The sequence below is a fragment of the Rhamphochromis sp. 'chilingali' genome, assembly GCF_963969265.1.
Source record: "Rhamphochromis sp. 'chilingali' genome assembly, chromosome: 12".
Taxonomy (NCBI): Eukaryota; Metazoa; Chordata; class Actinopteri; order Cichliformes; family Cichlidae; genus Rhamphochromis; species Rhamphochromis sp. 'chilingali'.
This window is the reverse complement of record NC_137939.1, coordinates 4,271,542-4,293,336: the sequence shown is the minus strand read 5'-3', so window position 1 is coordinate 4,293,336 and position 21,795 is coordinate 4,271,542. Positions and strand designations below refer to the sequence as shown.

Genomic DNA, 21,795 nt, shown 5'->3' with positions numbered 1-21,795 from the left:
ATGTAATGTTTTGTTTTGGGTCTTTTTTGTTTTTAGCAAAACATAGATGTGCACAAAATCTTGAAATTAGTGGTAATCTTGGTGATGTAAAACTACCATATATACTACATAATCACAACCACGCAGATATAAACCTGCAAAAATACTTCAGCTTTTAAAAAAAAAAAAAAAAAAAAAAAAGCAACCCCCCCAAAACTTGGCCTAATTTTCTCAGTTGGTTGGTTTCCTCTCCTGGGTATCTTTGGTGAAGCTAATTTCTGTTAACAGCGCCTTCTGGGTTTTAGCGCGCTGCCTCAGCCGAAAAACACACGTCAACCTCTGCAGACCAGCACTGCACGGCGAAAGCAGCAGGCCTATGAGGATCCACGGGAAGCTTGTCAGATACAGACTGCTCACTCTTGATTATCTCAGTGGCAGCTGCAGAGACCCGACGAGATCCGAACGCAAAATGCGCCAATTATCCTCAAGAGACGGATGTGCGGTCGTGCGTGTTCCGAGCAATACATTTGAATGAAATCATAGGTTTTAGAACGCGGTCGCTTATCTGTTGATGATCGTTAGTTAGAAGAACGTGTAGTTGTCTTCTCTTTATATAATCTTTTTTTTTTGTACCAAGAGTTGGATGCCTCGTGGACGGGGATTATTATTTTGGCGAGGAGATCTCTAGTGCTCTCCCTCCTCCCTGCATCCGTTGCCGTCCTCAACGGCAGACACGGAGACTCAGACGGCGGATATCTGAATGCAGCAACGCTGTAAACAAACAAGGGGCCGTTTTAATGAAATTAAGCGCCGCTGCATCCCGGTTGAAGGTACGTGTCCTTCTCGGTTTCCCTCCCCATCTCTCGCCTCACGGCGTGTGATGTCTGTTTGTTTTCCAGCAGAATGGTGCAATGCAACGACTGAACTGCTCATCCACAAATGGGCAAGGGTATTTCAGAAAATGGTGATGATGTAAACAATTATATATTTTAGTTGTGTTTTTTAACGTAGTGCCATTTGTGTCTTTTTATGTGCGCCAGAAAAATAATGTGAGCCAGGGAAATGGGGAAGGGGGGGGGGGGGGGGGGGTCAATTCTTGTCTTCCAGAAAGTGTGAATGCACATGGGTTAGCGTGAGTAACCGTCTGCGGCGTGCTTGTGTACTTGTTTTAAAGAAAGACGCGCACGGTGCAAAGCTGCAGAGGAAAGTTTGTTGTCTTTATTCGTGCGCTTGGGAGATGTGAGCTTGGGAGACAGTGGTTACCGCGGATGTGGTATTGTAGGTTCAAACTGGTTCGGAGGGGGGAAATATATGTGGTTATTTACTCTGGTGGTCTGCAGTAGGTAGGTATGATTATAATAATGCAGTTAATGTATAACAGATAAAACAACGATAGCTAAAATTTCAATAAAACATGAATCAGGTCGCCAGTTAGAAGACCATTCAATAAGAGAGAGAGTGTTTGAAATTGTGATGTGGTCGCCCCTTTTTTTTAAATGCAGGATTTTCCATTGTCCTATTTTTATGACTTGAATCATTTCCCTCCGCTTTGTGAATGGATGTTTTTGTGTTTACAAACACTCTGTCTAAAAGCGTTATCTTTCTGCTTCTTTCAGCCTTCAGTTAGCAATGTGCCTGAGAATCCTCCAGCTGCTCTTCTGTGCTTTTTCTTTTGAGAATGGGATTGTAGTGAAACTCTCTGGGATTTAGAACAACTGCAAGCATGTTGCAGCCTTCCACCAGAACAGGTGACAGCCTGTTGGAAACATTACCTCACTGGAGTAAGTCCCAGAGATGGGCCTTATTTCTCGCCCTCTGCGCGACTCTCCTCTGGCTCCCAGAGGCAGCGGGTTCTACACTAAATTGCCATAAGATGTGCATCTGCGCCGCGAACATCGTCAGCTGCTCCAAAATGAATCTGACCATCGTCCCGACTGGTCTACCTCTCTACACTTCTGTGCTGGATGTCAGCTATAATGAGATAATCCGACTGCAATCTGAGTGGACCCCAGCCAAGCTCCCGAATCTGCATAACCTCCTGCTCAGTCACAATGGTCTCCAGTTCCTGTCTTCAGAGGCGTTCACAAATGTGAAGCACCTGCGCTACTTGGACCTGTCCTCTAATGAGTTAAAGCAGCTGGATGAGTTCATCTTTGAGCCTTTGGTCAACCTAGAAGTCCTCCTGCTGTACAATAACAAGATTTCACAGATTGACCGCACAGCCTTTGTGAGCATGATTAACCTTCAGAAGCTGTACCTTAGCCAGAACCAAATCTCCCGCTTCCCTGTGGAGCTGGTCAAAGAAAAGACCCGCCTAGAGAAACTCAGCCTCCTGGACGTATCCACCAACAGGATCAAGATTTTGCCCATTGACGAGCTCCAGGTGTTGCCCGCCTGGATTAAAAATGGCCTCTACTTCCACAGTAACCCTCTGCTGTGCCACTGTGACCTTTACACCCTCCTGGTACACTGGTACATGCGAAAGCTCAATTCTGCTGTGGACTTTAAAGACGACTACACTTGTGTTTTACCTGGCCCACAAAAAACCCAAGCACGCGTTTTTGACCTCAGCGGTGATACTATGAACTGCAGCACATTCAAGGAGGCAGACGAAGAGGCTTTTCTGGAGCAAACACTGATTCTTAGCTGCGACACCAAACACAGAAATATGTTAAAGACCTGGACATTGCCCGGTAATGTTCTGGTGACACCTGGGAGCAACCAGACAGCTAAAGTCCTGTCAGATGGGAGTCTGCAGATTAGTTCAGTGAGGTCTGAGGACTCTGGGACCTACACTTGCTTTGCCACGAGTGAGAGCTTTAATGAGACTATCTACGTAGTGCTCAAGGTTCACAATTTCACCATGCAGGGGGCTGGGGAGACCCTGAACACAGCATACACCACCTTGGTAGGTTGCCTGGCCAGTGTGGTGCTGGTGCTTATGTATCTTTACCTGACGCCATGTCGCTGCTTCTGCTGCCCTAACAAGGGTAAAACTCGGGGTGAGGACAGCATCCACTCCTCAATGCTGAGTGTGACACCGACACACGAGGACCCGGCACTCAAGGCCGAACTGAACAGGCATGTGGCTTTCATAGACTCCAAGGACTTGCAGGGACAAAATGGTAAGCTGAACCCCAATGGGGATGAGGATGATGATGATGATGATCTGGATGCAGAGGCTGGTTCTCTAATGAAGGGCAAAAGGAAGAAGTCAGTGGCAGAGTCCATCAGCTCCGTGTTTTCAGACACTCCCATGGTGGTCTGAGATGAGACTGGCAAAGACAGTGGATGCCACATGACTGGATGTAGGTGATACAACGTGAGCCATGTTTTAGTTCATGTTAACTGTGACCTTGTGGGAGAAAACTGCCGAGAAATGTTCACCTGCGGTCGCTGGCGAGTGAAAGTAGGATTTCAAAGGGAGTAAAAATCAAACTGTCTCATTGTCAAAAAGGACAATAGGCAGAACTTTTCCAGCATTTTGATCTGTAGCACTTAATATTCATACTGTGAAGGAATATCAGTGTAGACGGAAAGGGAAAACTAAGAGTCTTACGAGAGCGAAACGTAGATGTCCTGTCGTTGACGTCAGCACTCAGGAAGTGATCAATAAAACTGAAAAAGTTGGGAAAATAAAAGGCATAGACGGAAATTAGATGTAAGAAGAATTTTAGTTCACAAATAGTATACATACTGAATCCATGGGTAACTCATAATTATATTTATTATTAAGGATTAGAGTAGCTTGTATTGTAAGTAAACATTAGAGCACAGATTCATGTACCTCTCCTCTATCAAGGAGAAAGAGATTTAGACTGACTGACGTCACTAGGCTATGAATACATTTGACCTTAACCTTGAGTCCTCTATAGTAAAACAGCACGCCATAAAACAATGTTATCCGAGATCCCAGCCTGAACTGGATGAGTAAGATAAAGAAAGATACAGATTTTTCAGATGTTTAGTCATTCACTGACGTAGCACAAACCACCACAGGTCATATTCATCCTACATCATACTCCAGCAGCTATATGTTAAGGGAATCAGTTTAACTGCTAACTAACTCCACGCTAATTATTTTTCACAAATGAATTGTTCATCAAAAAAGTTGCCTCTTAGTTGCTGCACAGTATAACCCCAAAGAAACATTTGCAGTCTTACACAATTAAAAGCAGTGAGCACCTCCAACAGATACACATTAGGTGCAGGGAAGTATTTTGTTATGACTGATTATCAACAGATCGTCTGAATTCTGTATACAGAAAGGTGCCACACTCCTTACAAGGATGACAAGGCTTCTGTTTGTCGTCCACCGAGGTGCCACTTGCCGTCAAGTTTAACTCCTTCTCCCGGTCAAGTTACAGCATTAGTTTCTGTCAGCCGCAACATTAAAAAAAAAAAAAAGCTGCAGAGTTTATTTTATTGCATTTTTGCACATTGCACAAAATCCCCGAATAGCACAAATTTCTACCCATACATCTTAAACTTTGTCATAAAGTATTTCATCTTGCATTTTGCTCAGATGGGCAGATCCTCATATCACAGAAAATGTAGCTGTTTGTTATGGTGGTTAGAAAAGGATCTAGGTTGTATTAACAGGTAAACACTGAAGGCAAAATAACAATAAAAAGTCTCCTGACTCCACCAGAAAATTAAGCTCATGCGTAACATGAGGCTGTGCATAATTTGACAAGAAAAGGCTCATTTTAGTGCTTGTGGCTGCTGACAGGAAATTTTCAGTTAACACAGGGGACCCGGGATCTTTTGAAAAGATCCCTTTGCCAACACATATTACTGAATTAACTGTAAAAGTAATTTCAGGTGCAAGACACCTGGTGTGCGGCGCATATTTCATTAACAACTTTTAAACAGGAGACTGTCTCTTAGCAAAAACAAGAAAGATTTCATTAACGTGCGCGGTGTTCGTGACATAATACGACAAGGCCAGCCTGGAGTAAATGCTAATTGCTTCCTTTGATGGGATGTAGCGTCCCTCTTCTTTCTGTGTCTTTGTCTCTTTGAGCTGAAGGGGATTGGTGTGTTATCATGAGTCACAGCAACACAAAACCATTCTCCCTGGCTCTCTGTATACCGACAGCCACAATTCAGCCCAGATGTGTTTGCTTTGTTTGTGTACCGCTGCCCTTACTTAGTTCAAAAGCAATCGTTCAACTAGGCAATGAATGCAACGCCCTTTAGGTAGTCTGCAGCTTGTTAATGAGGGAAACGCCTGCACCTTTCTTTACACATTTACACTCCAACTTAGTCACACGGGTGAAAAGTACTGTAAGATATGATAATTCATTACGCTTTTGAATTCAGCTTCAAAGAATACCTTCTATTAGAAATGATAGTTATTAATATATCTTGCAGCTAAACACACAAAGACGTACACATTTGTGGGTGCAGTAGGCTTGTACGCAAAATAGGTGGAATAGTCACAGACACTGTGTGCACCACTAAACGTCTCCTGCGTGGGCGAGAAAAGGAAGTCACATTTATCTGAGAGGTGGTGTGTGTGTGAATCATTCCACTCTCTCACACATTGGAATACCAGGTGGAGAAACGAAGAGGACCAAAAAAAACCTAAAATCCTACTTAAATAGAGCCGCATTTAGCATTACCGCAGACTGGTTCCATTTGGCCAGGATGCTCACATTTCACAGAATCCCGTTTTGAGCTTTTAACCTGTTCCCCACTCAGACTACTCACCTTTTTGAGCCCCAGACAAAAGCTGAGAAGCTAAAAATGGAAACAATACACAGATATTACCGCTATTGAGCACGCTAAATTACCAGATCACTGGGAAATGGTTGTGTTTTCCCTGCATGAACCCGATGTCAGTCCAGTTAAATCTGCTGTGGGTAATGGGTGGTCTACTCCTCTGTGTTGTCATTTAAAATACAGGTTGCAATTCTGTATAAATTAGTGCTATTGCAAGGGACCTAAAATAGAAAGAAAGAGTGTCTTTGTTCTCTTCAAAGCAAACCTGCCTTCCTATATATATTAATAACTATATATACAGTATATATACGTAGTGAGACTCACTTTGTGTGTTCAGTATTGCTTAGTTGTGTACTGCTATGTTCTATCAGTGTAATGACTGTATCCTTGTATAATCTGATGATGTTCATTTTGCATTATGTCTGTCACTGTGATCTTGTTAGTTGTTTTAACATTCAAGTCTGGATATGTGTGTTTATTTTTTAAGCCAGGTGGAGTTCAGTTGGTTTTTTTTTTTTTTTTTTTTTTTGGGGGGGGGGGGGTTGTTTTTTTTGTTTTTTTATTGAAAGAGGATGTATTTTACCGTCATCTGGTGATGAATATGGCTAAACGGAGAATATATCTGAACAAACTCTGCATGGGAAAAAGGGGACACTTTTGAAATAACTGCATAATTGCATATGAGACATCCTAATGGGCAGTGAGTATGTAGCCTCCAGTCATATTCAGCCAGTATTTGACTTTGCTAATAAAGCCATAAGCAGCGCAGTGCTTTATCACATTGGTGACATGTCAGATGATGAAGGGAGGTGCAAGTAGGTGCATTTTGCAGCAGCAGTGTTGTAACAAAGCGAGAGCTTTTCTGTACGTACAAATCTTTTCCTGTTTTTTAAAATAAAAATCAGGAATGATCTCCAAGCACACCAACAAATTCCTGAAATGTAATGGGTTCTCAATGGCTTTAAACATAGCGGGTGAGTAAATCTCAGGACTATGTCACACAATAGGGATCACATTTTAAAGAGTTCATATTTGTACTATCAATGAGACAAAGTTTGGGTCTCGAGATCTGTGCATGTTACAGGCCCTTTGCTATTTACCCTAATGGTACATTAGACTCACCAATTAGGGAGGAGAGTGATCTCTCGCTGCCCAGCACACATCTCCACTCATCTAGCTATGAAGTAGCAGTTAAGGGAACATTCATGATTTGCTGAGGCTAAAAGCTTGGTGCTTTAAAAGAGTGCTGCTAGTCTCCAAAGGACATGAAGGAAGCTTTTAACAGCATACAAAGCACTAAGTTTATTTACCACTGCTTCAAAGATGATACGATTGGTCACTGCCCTAAGAAATGAAAGGTCTCGCAGCTAAAGTTGAATGGCTTTGCATGGTATGCTTAGGAGCTTCTCTGACTTCATAAGAATAAACCAGTAGGCGTTAAAGACAAAAAATACTGATATATCTTTTGACTTAATAAAAGATTCAAATTTACACTCTTTGTTGCCTCTGATTTCACTTTTATCAGAAATTGTTGTTTCATGAAACTTGTTCTTCGCATACACATCTTAGCAGGTGTTGCATTAAATAAAGAGTATGGAGCAATGTTCTCAGATTTAGTACCAGTTTGGATATGAAACTAATACATCGAAGTTTCCAAAGTTACATTTTGCTTGTATCGTGTGGAGGGAATAGAAGAGATCCTGTTGGTTACATATGAAATACATCATCGATGCCTTGACACCATCTAGTGGTAACATTATGTAAAACACTACAGTCTGTAAATATTGACATTTGCTGTTCACTAGGAAAGTAAGGTAAGTAGTTTCATAGGAGCATTATGTCTTTTTATAATGGTTCCACTGAATCTGTATTTGGTGCTGGAAAAACTGGGATCACTTAGATGATAGCGGGTATTTTATCTATGCAGAGAACACCAAAATTAATCAGTGGCACCCTTGTGTATTACAAATGAATTCATAAATGATTGCAAACTTTCTCAGAAACCTTTGACTGTGCACCACAATCACAATGTTCTAAAACAGGAAGCAGGATTTAATTTATTGATATAAATAAGTAGATCTACAGGTCTGTGTAAAAATCTCGAGTCAGCCATGATTTCTTCACATTTTCTCAGCTGCAGCGATTCTATTGAGGTCTGCAAACATACATGGAAATACAGTATTTAAGTCACAATCAGAGTTTGTACAATTCTAAAAGCTTAAAAGTCAATATGTGTTGTGACCACCTTTATTATGCGACACAGTCTGAACTCTCTTGGGCAGCTTTTTTCTAATTTCTTTAACTAGTCTTCAGAAATAGTTCCCTGGGCTTCTACAAGGACATTCAAAGCTCTTCTTTGGATGTTGACTGTCTTTAGATCATCCCACACTGCTGCAATAATGTTCAGGTTCAGGCTTCCGGGAGGCCAATCAATGACTGATAGTGTTTCATTGCGTTTTTCTCTTTTACTGCACTAGCAGTCTGTTTGGGATCATTGTCATTGCTGAACATGAAGCCGTTACCAATCAGAGGCTTTCCAGATGATATTGTATGGTGAATCAAAACATGATGGTACTTTTCTGTGTTCAACTTTCTATCAATTTTGACAAAGATCTCGGCTGAAATGCAGCCTCCACTCTCTCTCCATCACCTGTTGTAACTGATTTTCAGTCCAGTTCTTGTATAATTTGGCAACCTCAGCCTTTTCTCCACATTTGTTTTCCTTAAGAATGGATGCTTGACAGCCACTCTTCCACTGAGATCATATCTGACGAGACTTCCGGGAACTTGGTTGAAGGATCAACTTAAGGGCCATCACCCAAGTCCTATTTTTTCCATTTTCTTGAAAACATGACTTTCAGGTACTGTTCATTTGTTGAAAATCGTTTTTAGGCCCAGCACATTTTCTTTTTTTCCTCCACTTGTCTAGACTCAGTTTTTTTAAGGACACACTGCACATCCTGCTGAGATGTGCCAAGTCTTCAGCTACTAGCTGATAAATGGGAATGAAAGTGTTTTTGCAACAGTCTGCTAGTAACAAAGTGTCCAAAGATATAATCTAAAATTGGTTCTTTGCCAAGTTATCCATTACATGTAGACTCAACACAGCTCTATCCCTTGAGTTAGCTGTCTTTTAACACTTGAATATTTTAAATGGCTTCACAAACAAAAAAGTCCTCTTTGAAAGACCTTCAGAAAGCCTGGAGAACCACTGATGAACAACAAATTATAAGAGTCTGGCTCCTTGGAAACAAAATATAAAGAAATGAGAGGTGGCTTGAGATCAATGTCGTTTATATCGTTAGAGAAAAAGCAGTGCATTTTCCAGATGCATATATAGCACCATCTGGTGTTTAAAGATGAAAAATTATCGGACGAGTAGATGCAATCGCTTTTATGAATTGAGTGGATTTCAATTTATCAAAATAAGTTTTAGTCATTAGTCTTTAATGACTCATCTGTACAGAACCGCTGTGAAATAATGAAAATCAGAGAGCAAGAGTAATGCAAGACTTTAATTGTTCTGCAACAAAAAAACTTAGTAACTTTAGCAGCATTATGAACAGACTGAGGTATACTTATGTTCTTAAACAGTTTTTATAAATTTAGCAAGAACAATTACAAATATGTCAATACAAACACTTGTTCCTGAAATCTTTGCATAAAAACCTGAAGACAAATATACACAAAAGACAAAAACCCCACACACATTCACACACTCATACTATGCTGGTACCAGCTGTCCTGCACCGCTTCATCTCCAAGTGGTCGTTTTAAGACTGGCCTCTTGTTTGGCTGAAAAGCTGAGATGTAAACAGCAACTGTCACTTACCAAACACGTTTACTGTTGTTACATCACATTCAAATTAAAATGAAGAAGACGTACTGTCCATTCATGACTTTAAAATAAAAAAAGAGGAATGGATTCAGAATATAAGATAAAAGCAATACTGTGTTTAGGGGTCGAGCTTTTTGTCAAACCTTTATGTAAGTACATGTTGGATATTTTCTCCCTTCCAGAAGGCAAAGCTGGAGCAGGAAGAATGGGACAAACATTTCAACTTAGAGATCGTTGAAAGTGAAGAAGTTCAGGTTAGTAACTCGCTGCTGCTTTTGCGTTTCTGAGCAACACTCATGTGGTCATAGGCCACCACTTTCTGCTGATCGCCTGGGAGCTTCCCTTTGCTGCGGGGAGAGCGGTGATTTGGTACAGGCAAAGGGCGACACTTCTTCACATCTGACTGTCTCTTCGTAGACTCTCGTGGCTTTTTTCCATTTGAGAAGGTAGCACTGTCTGGTCGCTGAGGCTGGCCCTTCTGATGAAATAAGGGATCCCTGATGTATCTGGAGGCTTTGATCTCACTGCTTTGTAACTTCTTGACAGCTTTCTGTGCTGCGCTTGCATCTTGCATAAGTTCCACCTCTATAAGCTGAGCTTTGCTGGGACTACACACTCTCCCTGACCCGACACTTGCAGACGTGGTAGGATAAGGCGGTTTAATACTGTAAGAGTTTGGCTGACAAGGATTGTTTTCAAACTGTACCAGTGAGGTAGACTCAAGGCTGTGGGAGTGTGACCTGAGACCTGATGATACTTTAGGCATTTTCCTGCAAGTAAAAGAAAAAAAAAAGTGAAGGTAATTCCAATAAAATAAAACTCAAAGGCAGATTCACTTACCATGAGTTTTCTGCACTATTAGCTGAAGCCTCATTTTGTTATTAGATAAATTAAACAGCGGCCTCAAGATGTTAGCTGTGATTGCTTTGACATCTGCAGGCTTAAGGTCTGAACTGTTTCTAGTACTAGACTTCAAAAAGAAACACAGTCCAATAATACTCATGGAAACCAGCTGTCACGAGTTATTTTCACCTCACTGCGCTGCAATGCTAAAATTAAAATTTTGTACTGTAAATATGGCACAATCGGGCAAAATCACATCACACACAAAAAGAGATGTTTCTTTATATTGTGGCAAACATTGGTGTTAGCTTATGCCCTTATGCCAGACCAATGGCAAAATTGTAATGCTGACGGATACCATGGCATTGTTGTTCCAGGTATGGTTTTGTGTTCCAGTCTTCTGAGTTTTGTCAGGGGTGTTATTTATAAATGTAACCAACATGGTTGTGGTTAAAAAGCAGAGGATGCGGTTGGTGGGGGTTTGCATCAAGATGAAGGATTTGAAACAGTGTGTTCTTTGAGCATTAAAGCATCCAAAGCTATGAAGCTGCAAATGAGCCTCACGGCAGGCATCAAGGCTTTTCTTTGTAATATAAGTGAAGACATGCAGTGCAAACAGATGTTTTTCAACCCGTCAGCAAAGGTAGGAAATAGAAAAGAAAAAAAAAAGCTGATGTTTCTGTTATTTAGACAATTACCAGGGAGTAGCTGAGGCCATCCACAGTAGACCTCCTCCCTGTAGCGATTTCAGTGTCTAGTTCAGTGGAGGCTCTTGCATATTGTGGATAGTTGTCTTTTAAGCTCAGTCAGCAGGTCTTTTCTTCAACTTGTTTTGGGCAAATGGGTGCCATTTAAAAAACAGTAATACTCACTTCCACAAGTGTGTGCTGACATGGCGCTCCAACATGGCACTGAGTGCAAAGCGCAGGTGGTGCAAACGCCGATCAAATGTGAAGATGCTGCAACCGAGCGTGCGACATCCAAAAGTGCATAGCTGCATGAAAGCAATGTGTAAATTTCCACCGTTAACATCTTTAAAAAGAATTGAAAGTACATAAACATCCACACCACCCTTTTTTGTTTTGAGAAATATAACATGGATTTTATGCTATATTAGAAAGATTATCACACAGCCCCTCTGAAAACAGTCATTAAAGATTTTTTTTAACGTAACAACCTTCCCATCAACCAGCTGCTGTGCATTTTGTATATCTCGCCCTCACCCCAAGAGGTTTGGGGTGCCAGGGTGTAGCAGGTAGGTCTGTGGCTTCATCCTGCTCATCTTCTTCACTGTCGTCACTTGACAAGGTGAACGGGTACGGAGGTTGCACTTCCGCTTCCACAGTGCCGTTACCCTCCTCCTCGGGAGAGCTTCCTGATGGATTCCTGGACCTGTGTGAAGGCAAAGTAATGCAAACGTGAGACTGTTGTGACAGCTAGCGCATGGCCCACAAAAAAACATTAAAATAAAAAACCTACATCAGTTTCATGTGATAAAATAAATATGCAGATATGCAAAAGACGATGCATACTTATCAGGACTGTAACATCTGTCTGGTAATCCTCAAGATTTCCATTCAAAGTGTTTTTGGGGTTTTTTTTACTCGTAATGGAGGAAAGCTCATTATAGCGTGGACTAACACAGACTGAACTACAATGGGAGAACTGCAGCTCAACAATTTGCAATTATCCTGCATCACCGTACGACGCTGAGTATGCAGTAGTATGTTGCTTTCTTATATAACTGAAAGAAATACTTAATTTACTGCAATAATCTGCTAAGGTATACACTAAGACTCATACCCTTGAATGTGGCAGTTGTTGCTGTCTTTATTTGTTATTTTTTCCCCGTCAGCTTCCACATGTTTCTTTTTGTATTTTGATTCATCACGAAGCTTCTCCATATCTTGATCTGTAGCTGAGGTAGTTCTCTGATCAGTGGTCTTAGTCTCTCCCAACACTTTCTGCTGATGCTTGACTGAATCAGCCTATGAAAGAAAGAACCGTGAGAGAGCAGTGCAAAAGAGAAAAGGAAAAAGTGACATAGTTTGGTTTTGTATGAAATAATAAAAGATGCAATTTCCAAACTTTTATACAGTTAACTACAATAAGTAAATGATAACAACTCTGGGCAATGTGCCATGACAATGTACTGAGAGTTTACATTGCACATTAGCTCCCTGTTGCACAGCGTCTTCCTTTCGGGGTCCAAAACTCTGCCGTGTTTATTCAGATCACATTCTTTTTCTATGTGGAGAAAAGCACAAACACAAAGGTCAGTCAGCAACAGCAGGACTTGTCAGGAGGATCCATGCAGGCTGTTACTTAAAAATGCAAATACTGATGTACAACACATTAAGCCCAAGTTAACACACTAAGTGGGCAGACTTCCTAGAAAGCAGCAGGGGAAGTAATAGACAAAAGTTGGGGGGAAAAAGCTGACTTACTGTGGATGTTTTTGTAAATCCGGCTGTAGGTTCTTATGCCCCGCTGAGGACAGTGAGACTCAGTGGACTGTCCAGCTGTCAACTTCTGCACAGAGGATTTCTCTAACAGAGTGGAGGTGGAACAGTCGTCAGGGGGCAGGGGTGCTGAATGGAATGGAGGAAGGCAAGGCATGGAGGACGAGTGAGGGTTTTCCTCAGGGAACTTCACAGAAGATAAACTACAGAAAGAAGTTTAAAATGAGCTTAGAATTAACTTATTAGATTCATGATATTCAGACTTACACGAGAGACAACACTGATATTTATGCAAGATATAAACTAGAAGATGTAAATGTGTTTTTGCCTACATCTCCAGGAAGAGCAGGGAAGAGTTCTCCAATAACAATTAATCTGTTAATTTTAGCATTGACTACTAATTCTTGAACGGGCACTCGTAAACAGTACCTCACTATATATTTGTGGGTCTTTGTAGACTTGTGCTGTTGGGCAGGTGAGGTTGCAGATGAGGTGCCGCCCTTTTGACATCTGCCTTCCTTCTTCCTTTCCATAGAGGAAGAATTATTAGAAAGACCGAGGCTGGAGCAATTTAGCTGCTGAGGTGCCACAGCGGATGGCGGGTTACATATCTTTGTAACAGAACCATGCAACCTTTCACAGTGCCTCTCAAAGGCTTGAGGTTTCACCACCTGACCACACTGGCTGCACACCACCAAATAAAAATCATCGTGTGCTGGGCAGTGGCCATATATGTGCATATCTATAGAGAAGAAAAAGAAGGAGAGACAAAATTAGGTACATTTATGGTCAGATGTTTACATACACTCATGACAACATGATGTGAATGTCATTTGCGGCTTTCGATTATTTCTTTGAACTATTCTTTTTTCCAGGGTGGATGATTGTACAGCAAACATCTTTACTGGCTTTAAAAAACAAGAATTAGGTGCACAAGTTTGAATTTATTTTGGAAATGTTCTAAAGCACACAGGGTCAGAAGTATAAATACGGGCTCAACACAGCCATGGTCTGAGTTTCAGGAAGGCCAATCCAGAAGCTTAAAGTGAACTTGGTTTATCCATTTTAAAACCAGCTCTGATGTGCACCTGGGATCATTTTCCTGCTGGAACACCCATCCAAGTTTCAACCAGCTAGCTGCTGAATTGACGTGGAGTTGAAGAATTTGAAGCTAGTCCTCTTTCTGTGAATTGTACCAGTGCCACATGATGCTACCACCACCATGCTTAACAATAGGTACAATGTTCTTATGTTTTAAAGTCTTACCTTTACTTCTCCAAACATACCAATTTTCATTGTGGCCAAATAACTCAATCTTTGTCTCACGTGACCATGAAACCTTTGTGCAGAAGGCATATGGGTTGTCCATGCAGGCGGCTGCAAATTTCAGTCGAGTTTGAAGCCGTCAGCTTTGGACCAGGCACCTTCTCGTACCAATGCAATGTAAACATAGTGACATTGGTGCTCCAGGAGTTTCCAATGCATGACAAGCTTGAGCCTTGGTGGTTTCTCCTTCTTAGATCTTCACTGAGTTCTTTAAACACTCCTATTGCAGTCAGTATCGCTTAAGCCAATGAGTGATGTCAAGCAAATCTACCAGTTGTAATTAATCATGATCACTAACAAGAAGTTAATAAGCCTTGGCCTTGTCAAGTTAAAAGATACCGTAAAAACTTCAGCAACACTTATTAAAAATGTAAGTTACTGTATGTCTACATTTGAGCCTATTATTTCAACCCTGTGTGGATGAGAAAAAAAATCCAAAATAAATTCAAACATGTACATCCAATTCTTGTTTTTTTTAAAGTCATTTAAGATGTATGCTGTACAATCATTACACCCCGGAAAAGCAAAAGTTCAAAGAAATTATTAAAATCCACAAATAACCACGACGTTCATGTCCGTGACGATTGTAAGCAAATTTCTAACTGAATGCGCCCAGTCACAGTCCTCACCTTCTTTTCCGAGCGTCATGGTCTCTGAGCAGTTCATCCCATACTCGTCATCTTCAACCTTAGACCCAGCTGCAGGCAAAGCAAACCCGTGAGCATGAAATACTAAATTCTAGTATCTTCTTGCCACAAACGGGTTTATTTGGTTATACAGTAACAGATGCATATCACACATGAGAGGGTTTCACGCGTCAGTTTGAATTATTCATCCACAGCTATTGCCAACTGATTACAGTCACTTTTGCTGTAAAAGCTTTAAGTTGAGCAAATTTTCAACTAAATTAATGCTCTTGTCTCTGATCCAAAACAAACCGCGTCTTTCAGTAAGACTTTAACATTCTGTTTTCACCACATAACAGAATAAGGAGGAAATTCTTTCCATTTGTGCTCATAGGTTGTCAACAAACGACGAAAGCTCGCTGCACTAGGACCCAGCGCGTCTTTTGTTTGGGTCGTGCCTTGTGTCGCTGTGTGTGTTTAAGTACCAAAAAACGAAACAAATCGTCGGATGCTGACGTTATGACGTGCTGGGAATCAGGTCTGGAGCTGGGGTGCACGACTCACCGTCAGATGATAAAACATTCACTCTGTCTACCCAACAGCTCCAGTTTAATCCGACAAAGTCGTCGAGATTAGGATTTCGCCGATCCAAAGCGGCCATTGCAGCTCTTGCGCGCTCACGATTCGCCAGTTCACGCGCAGTTCACGAAGCTCGTGACCGTGCTGAACCATGTTTACTCATATATTGCCAGAGTTTTTATTATAAAAGTACAAAATTTGAGATTTTGCATCGCTTTATATTACCTCTTTTAAATATATATATATATATATATATATATATATATTTTGTTTTATATTAGTTTAAAAAATTGCTGCAGTTTAACTTATTCTGCAGCGCTGTAGTTCGACGAAAAATGGCTCCACAGCAATTTCACAAAGCTGGTCATATGCTTTTTTTGTGTCTGAACAACTGTGCAAACCATAAAAATGTTCCAGTAAAACAAATTAAACATATACACGCTGTGTTTTTGAGTTCAAAAATATTCTGCACTTTATGCGGTGATGAAGCTCAGCAAAGGTCAGGTATCAGGTCTACACAGGTTGTAAAATTTTTAAGTGGGGCACAACCATTACACACGTAACCCTTAATGTGTGTAAGACCTGAACTCCAGTGTACCCGCCTTACAAACATGTTATGCAATATGTGCTGCCACTGAAATAACAGGCATAAAAAACTGATCAGACAACAAATATGGTTCTTTCTTTTAATCAAGCAAGACATTTCATGTCCACACAATTTCTTTCTGTATTCGACCACAGACTCCATTCTCTTCTGTAGCATTTTAACAACAATTTGATTGATAAAGCTGGAAACTGGGAATCAAGCCCGCTCACAAAAAGTAGGAAATCATAAGAGTGGTGGAAATTAAGGCAGATGGCTTGCATTCCCTTATAACAAAGAGGAGGTAGAAGCCTCGCAAAAGAGAGATAAGAAATATACAATTACTGAAAACAGGCAAGAGATTAGTCAACCATTTAAGAAAAAAACAAAACAATAAAAGAACCAATGAGTAGCTAAGCTCACACAAGAGGGTTGACAACATTACTGAAATAGTGTATTGAACAATGTAATTTTAATACAAACTCCTCAATTTAAACACACTCCTTGATTTAGAAAGATCTAGAAACAGAAAAATGCAAGTCCTATTGGGAGAAGCGCCCCATAAATATCTTATAATTCCAAGCAATCGTGAGAAATGTGAAATTCCTAAAGAGTTGGCATGTTCCTAATGAACAGAGGCATCACATACAACAAAATATTTAGCCGTTAGTCTAAACAAGTGAAATCAGCCTGACGTGAAGAGATGATGAGGCGTAATAACAAAAAAGATTAAACGGGACTCTGACCCACTTTAAACAATCTCACACTGGCTACTTTTTTAATGAATTTTTCGAAACTCTATATTTTCAGGCCTTTATAATAAAGATTGTGCTGAAATTCGTATCCACAGTCTACAGTTGTGTTAAGAATCAATGCACTTAAACTATATTTTATTTGTTAGGTTTCTTGCACTTCATACACTCAACAGCCCTGAGCCTTAAAAAAAAAATTTCTGAATGCAGAATGTATGGTTACAAAATACTGCACATCCATAGTCTCATTAGAAATAAGGGGCCCTTCATATTTGATGCATAGATATAAAAATGTTCTTTGTAAAATGTGCTTGAGAGAAAATCCAGATCTGAAATTAATACTGCAAAAAAAAAAAAAGAGCAGTCAGTTTGAAATACATTTGTTATACGTAGAATAGTATTTTTCCTTTTGCAGTCCTAACCAAAAGCATTTGTGTAGGAACACTACATGTTAGACTATTTTAAAATGAAGTGGCTGTGTAGTTAGAATGGCTTCGGTCACCCCTCCACATTTGCAGGTGGGTTGGCTGATTTGTGGAAAGGCGTTTCCTTGTAAATAAACCAGCAGTTGCCTCCCCACAAGATGAGGTTAAGAAAACCAAATACCTGCCGAAAAATAAAACAGAAGAAGTCAAAACTGTACATGGGTAATTTTAAAAAAAAGCAAGGGTAATTATCCATTTAAGGCTTATTACTTAAAATAAATCGCATAAAGCTTACCACAGAGGCATTCAATCGACCCATGGAAGGCAGAGCCCCCGTTGCGCACGTGTGCACGCCACCTTTGCAAACGTCAATAAGAGTCAGCAAGAATGTAGGATCGGTAGCCCTCTTGACATCAGACAAACCTTTACCCCAAGCAGAAGATGATACCAACCACAGGAAGGCGAACACTGCAGTCAACCCCAGGTCCTTATTGAGCAGCAAAAAATACATGTCACTACAAAACCCACAAGGAGACCCAACTGAAATGTTTTCAGCAGAGAACAGAGCAGTGTCCAGCTGCTTGGAAACCACGCCCTCCCCAGTTTTTCATTTTCATATCTCTGTTAAATCCTCAAACTTGAGAGTGGACATCTCGTTATCTCTGCTCTCCTGCATCACTAAAGTGAATAATTACAAATCATAAAATATGTCCTTACTTCAAATTTGCTTTAAATTGGTCGTTCTGTAATGTCATCTTGACCTGTGAGCTGTTTGGAGGACGACCTAGCTAAGCCAAAACAACAGAGAAATAGAGTGAATCCAGTCAAACCTACCAGGATTGGGCCCCGACTAGGTTCCCTGTACAAGTGGTTGTAACACAAATAGATGATTAGCGTGGCGGTGCTGTAGAGGAACGCAAACACACCAATACAGACATAAAACTGCGCAGAGGATGAGTGGTCTCCAGTCAGAAAGTAATTAGTGGATGTTTCATTACAGTTAGGGACAGCGTAGGGATGATCCATCAACCTGTGTACACACAAAGAACGCATTAGAAATTATGACAATCGTTAAAGAAAACACACTTTCCGGTAAACTGGAATCTGAGGTGTGGCACTGTTTGTTTTGGCACCTGAATGGGTAGTTAAAGTTTGCTGTTATTTCTTTATTTTTTGTTCCGTTGCATTTGACATTGATGCTGGATGAGCCACTGTAACCTCCGGTTGTAGCAAAGGCAAATATGGAGAAGACCTGCACCCACCCACACACACACACACACACACACACGAATATATAAGATAAAGGGATACAAATTAGGTGCTCAGGATAGAGTGCTGAACATAACTGTCACACAAATGTACCCACACTTCCTTCCAGATTTTATGCAATTAACTTTTTTTTGGTTTGGTTTTGTGTAAGACAGGAAGTCTTACACAAAACTATCAGGGTGACAGCTGTACAGAGTAGCAAAATCCGGTCTTAAAGTCATGCAATGCTGCCAGAATGCTTTATCCAGTAGCTGGAAGCGCAGAAATGAATATCAACCTGCACATATGAAATAAAATTTGGTTTTATGCGGCTACGCATGTTAATCGGACCCTATACTGTAAACCCTCTGGCGTGCAGAACACTGAACATCCTGCCTGCTACACGTTGGTTTTTGGTTTGAGCCGCATAAAGGCCTATTATAGGAAGGCATCTTGACTCGAGTGCAACTGCATGCCGTATTTATAACAGTGCTACAGCTCAAATGATGAATTGGATGGCTTATCTGGGCGTAGCAGTGGGTCACAAGACAAATAACACAATCAAGTTATGAAGTAGTTTTGCAGCCAAGGATCGGCTTCCTACGCAAAGCACACCCCGCCATACAGGCCATATGGTAAAAAGTAAAAGGAAAGAAAGCAAAAAAAGAAAAGTGAGGAAAAAACTTACCCATTCTAGCAAACGGATGAATGCCAAAGGCTCTTTAAGAGGTCCAAAGTCAAGACTGAATCCCGAAGTCATCACTTTCTAATCGAAAATAAAGACACAGCGTGAGAAAGACGGAGTTGCACTGCCGAGGAGGGTCGGGCGTAAATAGGAGTGTTTGCTCAAAAGTGTCCATTCATCAGATATACGTCATTAACTGCTAAACTCTTCCTGTAGCGCGTTTACCTGCGCAACGGATTCCATTGTTTCCCCAGACTCAAAATCAGAGTTTAGGAGCGGTTATGAATCGCCGATCCTGGTCTCTTTGCAGCTGCGTCGAAGATCCTTGGTCTTGTCAAAACTTTTCCAACAACTTTGCTGACTTGGAGCTGACAACACGTGATCACCGACGAAGGGGGGCGCTGCTTAACAGCAGGGCTCAAAGTGGAGGAAATGCCATCCGGTAGCTCCTGTTTGTTTTTCGCCACTAGGCGTTCATCTTTGTAGGTTACACTACACAAGAAAGAGTTTTTCAGAGCTTACAAATGCAAAAAACATGTGAAATTAAATTTTACTAGTTGCCCTAAAGACACAGAAGTGTAAGTGCCAGAAGTAAACGTGGTATTTGCAGAACATTTGAGATCACACAAGTTATTCTTTATAGTTTTCATGTGAACTTACATGAGCTTTAAGTGAGATGTACCATTAATTTAATCGTCCTGATAGTGTTTCTTGTCTAAGACTTGCCCGTATATGTCTTAAAGTTTGCTCACGTTTGCTTCACATCCCTCATGCATGGATGTCTTTAGTGTGTATATAGTATGAGCTGTAGGCCTGTATATGTGTCCACAGCTGCACTGTGTCCAAGTGTATTTAATGTTTCTGAAAATTGCAGTCAGGTTCTGTTAAATTTGTTGACATGCTGTGGAAGCAAATTCGATTCCTACTATGATTCCTGTGAATCATCTGATGGTGCTGTGCAGAGTTTATTGCATATAATGAAAAAAAAAAACCCCAACCAGGATGTGTTGACTTAAGGAGGAGCCTTTTAACACTTAAGTAAATTTGGCTTTTTTTTTTTTATTAAGCCTGTTGAGAAACTCTTGCTTCGCTTACCAAAGTGATGACCATTTGACCTTTTGAAAAAGTAGCGATTTATTTATTTCGGTGTCTATAATCTACTTGTCACATTTTCAAATAATTCTTTAAATTTAACTATTTTGCTACAAAATCTTATTGGTTAAACTGGTGCATTAGTGATGGCATTGACACTGCTGTGACTCAGAGTCAGTATTGAGCCTGTATTTGTTTGTTTGCCCATGGAAGAAAAGTCAATAAAATCCAAGATTTTGATGTGTGCAAGATCAAGGGAACAGTTCACCCTGTCCGGGATAGGGTTACTGGGGCGCCCCCCACCCCAGGCCCGGGGAGGGTGCCCAAGGGTGAGCATCTGGTGGCCGGGCACAGCCTGAAAAGGGGACATGGGCCCATCCTCCTGCAGGCGACCAGCTGGAGGCACAGTGGGGGTCAGGTCAATGTGTGCCGTGCAGTGGCCAGGAGCGGAGGCCCTTGCGGACCAATCCCCGGCTACCAACACTTGCATTTGGGACATCTGGGACCGATCGTGGCTCAAGAGTTGGCAGTTTGTCTTGTAACTGGAAGGTTGCCGGTTCGAGCCCAGGCTCGGACAGTCTCGGTCGTTGTGTCCTTGGGCAAGACACTTCACCCGTTGCCTGCTGGTGGTGGTCAGAGGGCCCGCCTCTGTCAGTGCTCCCCAGGGTGGCTGTGGCTACAATGTAGCTTGCCATCGCCAGTGTGTGAATGGGTGGATGACTGAATGTGTAAAGCACTTTGGGATCCTTAGGGACCAAGTAAAGCGCTATACAAAGACAGGTACAAATACATTTACCATCTGATAAGGATGTCTCCTGGGTGCATCCTGGGTGAGGTGTTCTGGGCATGCCCCACCAGGAGGAGGCCCCAGGGGAAGACCCAGTACATGGTGGAGAGATTATATCTCTCGGCTGGCCTGGGAATGGCTTGGTGTTCCCCCCGACAAGCTGGAGGAAATGGCTGGGGAGAGGGAGGTCTGCGCATCTGGATGGATGGATGGATGGATGTTGATGTGTATTATATCACAATGAATTACCAACTGGATTAAAAAAGACAGCTGTGACTCTCAACAGCTCCAAAACCAAAGATTCACATATAGATGAGTAATTTGATTGTTTTTTTTTAAGGAATTTGTGACATCAAGATACAGAATGTGACTAGGGGTTAGGTATAATTGAATATTCTTCCTTACTGCCCTAATCATGCTTCTCTTTATTTAGTGGGAACCAGTTTTATTTTACTTCATATTGTGGATATAAAGTGCATATCCCACAATAAAATTTGACATATTCGAAAATCAAATAATCTAGCGCTTAACAAACTTAACAAACTGCTTTTTGTTTCTTTGTGTTTCTTGGCATATTATCAATTATATTGTTAGTTAATTGATCTCGTGGCAGGTTAGGCCTCCAGTGCTTAACAAATTTGTGAGACCATCTACCACAAAAATAAGAAAATATAAATATTTTAGAAATCTGTCAAAAACATGTTTAAAATGACTGATTGCACTAAACTGAATTCATATTTTTACACACCCATTTTAGCTGGCACACTGGACAGAAATTAATCAAGAGAACATTCAAACACTAAAAAACAGATTTTATTTCTGTCTTTACAGGTGAAAGTAAGC

At 41.1% G+C, this 21,795-nt stretch overlaps 3 protein-coding genes across 3 annotated transcripts; 1 reads left to right on the top strand and 2 right to left on the bottom strand.

Moving 5' to 3' along the window:
• The first annotated feature begins 362 nt into the window (after positions 1–362).
• On the top strand, positions 363–6,192 carry amigo1 (adhesion molecule with Ig-like domain 1). The gene is made up of 2 exons (XM_080900060.1): positions 363–809; positions 1,596–6,192. The coding sequence occupies exon 2, from the start codon at positions 1,703–1,705 to the stop codon at positions 3,245–3,247; it is 1,545 nt and encodes a 514-aa protein (XP_080756186.1). The 5' UTR covers positions 363–809; positions 1,596–1,702; the 3' UTR covers positions 3,248–6,192.
• A 3,015-nt stretch (positions 6,193–9,207) lies between these two features.
• On the bottom strand, positions 9,208–15,484 carry atxn7l2b (ataxin 7-like 2b). Its single transcript, XM_080898565.1, has 9 exons — positions 15,366–15,484; positions 14,805–14,873; positions 13,279–13,591; positions 12,835–13,052; positions 12,552–12,634; positions 12,191–12,375; positions 11,611–11,779; positions 11,260–11,381; positions 9,208–10,314 (listed from the first exon to the last, which is right to left on the bottom strand). Exons 1-9 carry the CDS (start codon positions 15,460–15,462, stop codon positions 9,795–9,797), a joined length of 1,776 nt encoding a protein of 591 aa, XP_080754691.1. The 5' UTR covers positions 15,463–15,484; the 3' UTR covers positions 9,208–9,794.
• Positions 15,485–16,404: 920 nt separating this feature from the next.
• On the bottom strand, positions 16,405–19,457 carry sypl2b (synaptophysin-like 2b). Its single transcript, XM_080898485.1, has 6 exons — positions 19,299–19,457; positions 19,077–19,154; positions 18,274–18,392; positions 17,975–18,170; positions 17,436–17,627; positions 16,405–17,321 (listed from the first exon to the last, which is right to left on the bottom strand). The coding sequence occupies exons 1-6, from the start codon at positions 19,314–19,316 to the stop codon at positions 17,214–17,216; spliced, it is 711 nt and encodes a 236-aa protein (XP_080754611.1). The 5' UTR covers positions 19,317–19,457; the 3' UTR covers positions 16,405–17,213.
• Between the last annotated feature and the right edge of the window lie 2,338 nt (positions 19,458–21,795).

Bases quoted from the DNA above. Each gene is read 5' to 3' on its own strand.
- amigo1 (XM_080900060.1), top strand. From the start codon at position 1,703: ATGTTGCAGCCTTCCACCAGAACAGGTGACAGCCTGTTGGAAACATTA.
- sypl2b (XM_080898485.1), bottom strand. The intron at 18,393-19,076 runs GTAAGTTTTTTC...GGGTGGGTGCAG, and splicing joins TCATCCGTTTGCTAGAATGG to GTCTTCTCCATATTTGCCTT. The intron at 17,322-17,435 runs GTAAGCTTTATG...ATTTTTCGGCAG, and splicing joins GTCGATTGAATGCCTCTGTG to GTATTTGGTTTTCTTAACCT.
- atxn7l2b (XM_080898565.1), bottom strand. From the start codon at position 15,462: ATGGCCGCTTTGGATCGGCGAAATCCTAATCTCGACGACTTTGTCGGA. The intron at 12,635-12,834 runs GTAAGTCAGCTT...TTCTCCACATAG, and splicing joins GATTTACAAAAACATCCACA to AAAAAGAATGTGATCTGAAT. The intron at 10,315-11,259 runs GTGAGTATTACT...TTTTACTTGCAG, and splicing joins GTCAGCACACACTTGTGGAA to GAAAATGCCTAAAGTATCAT.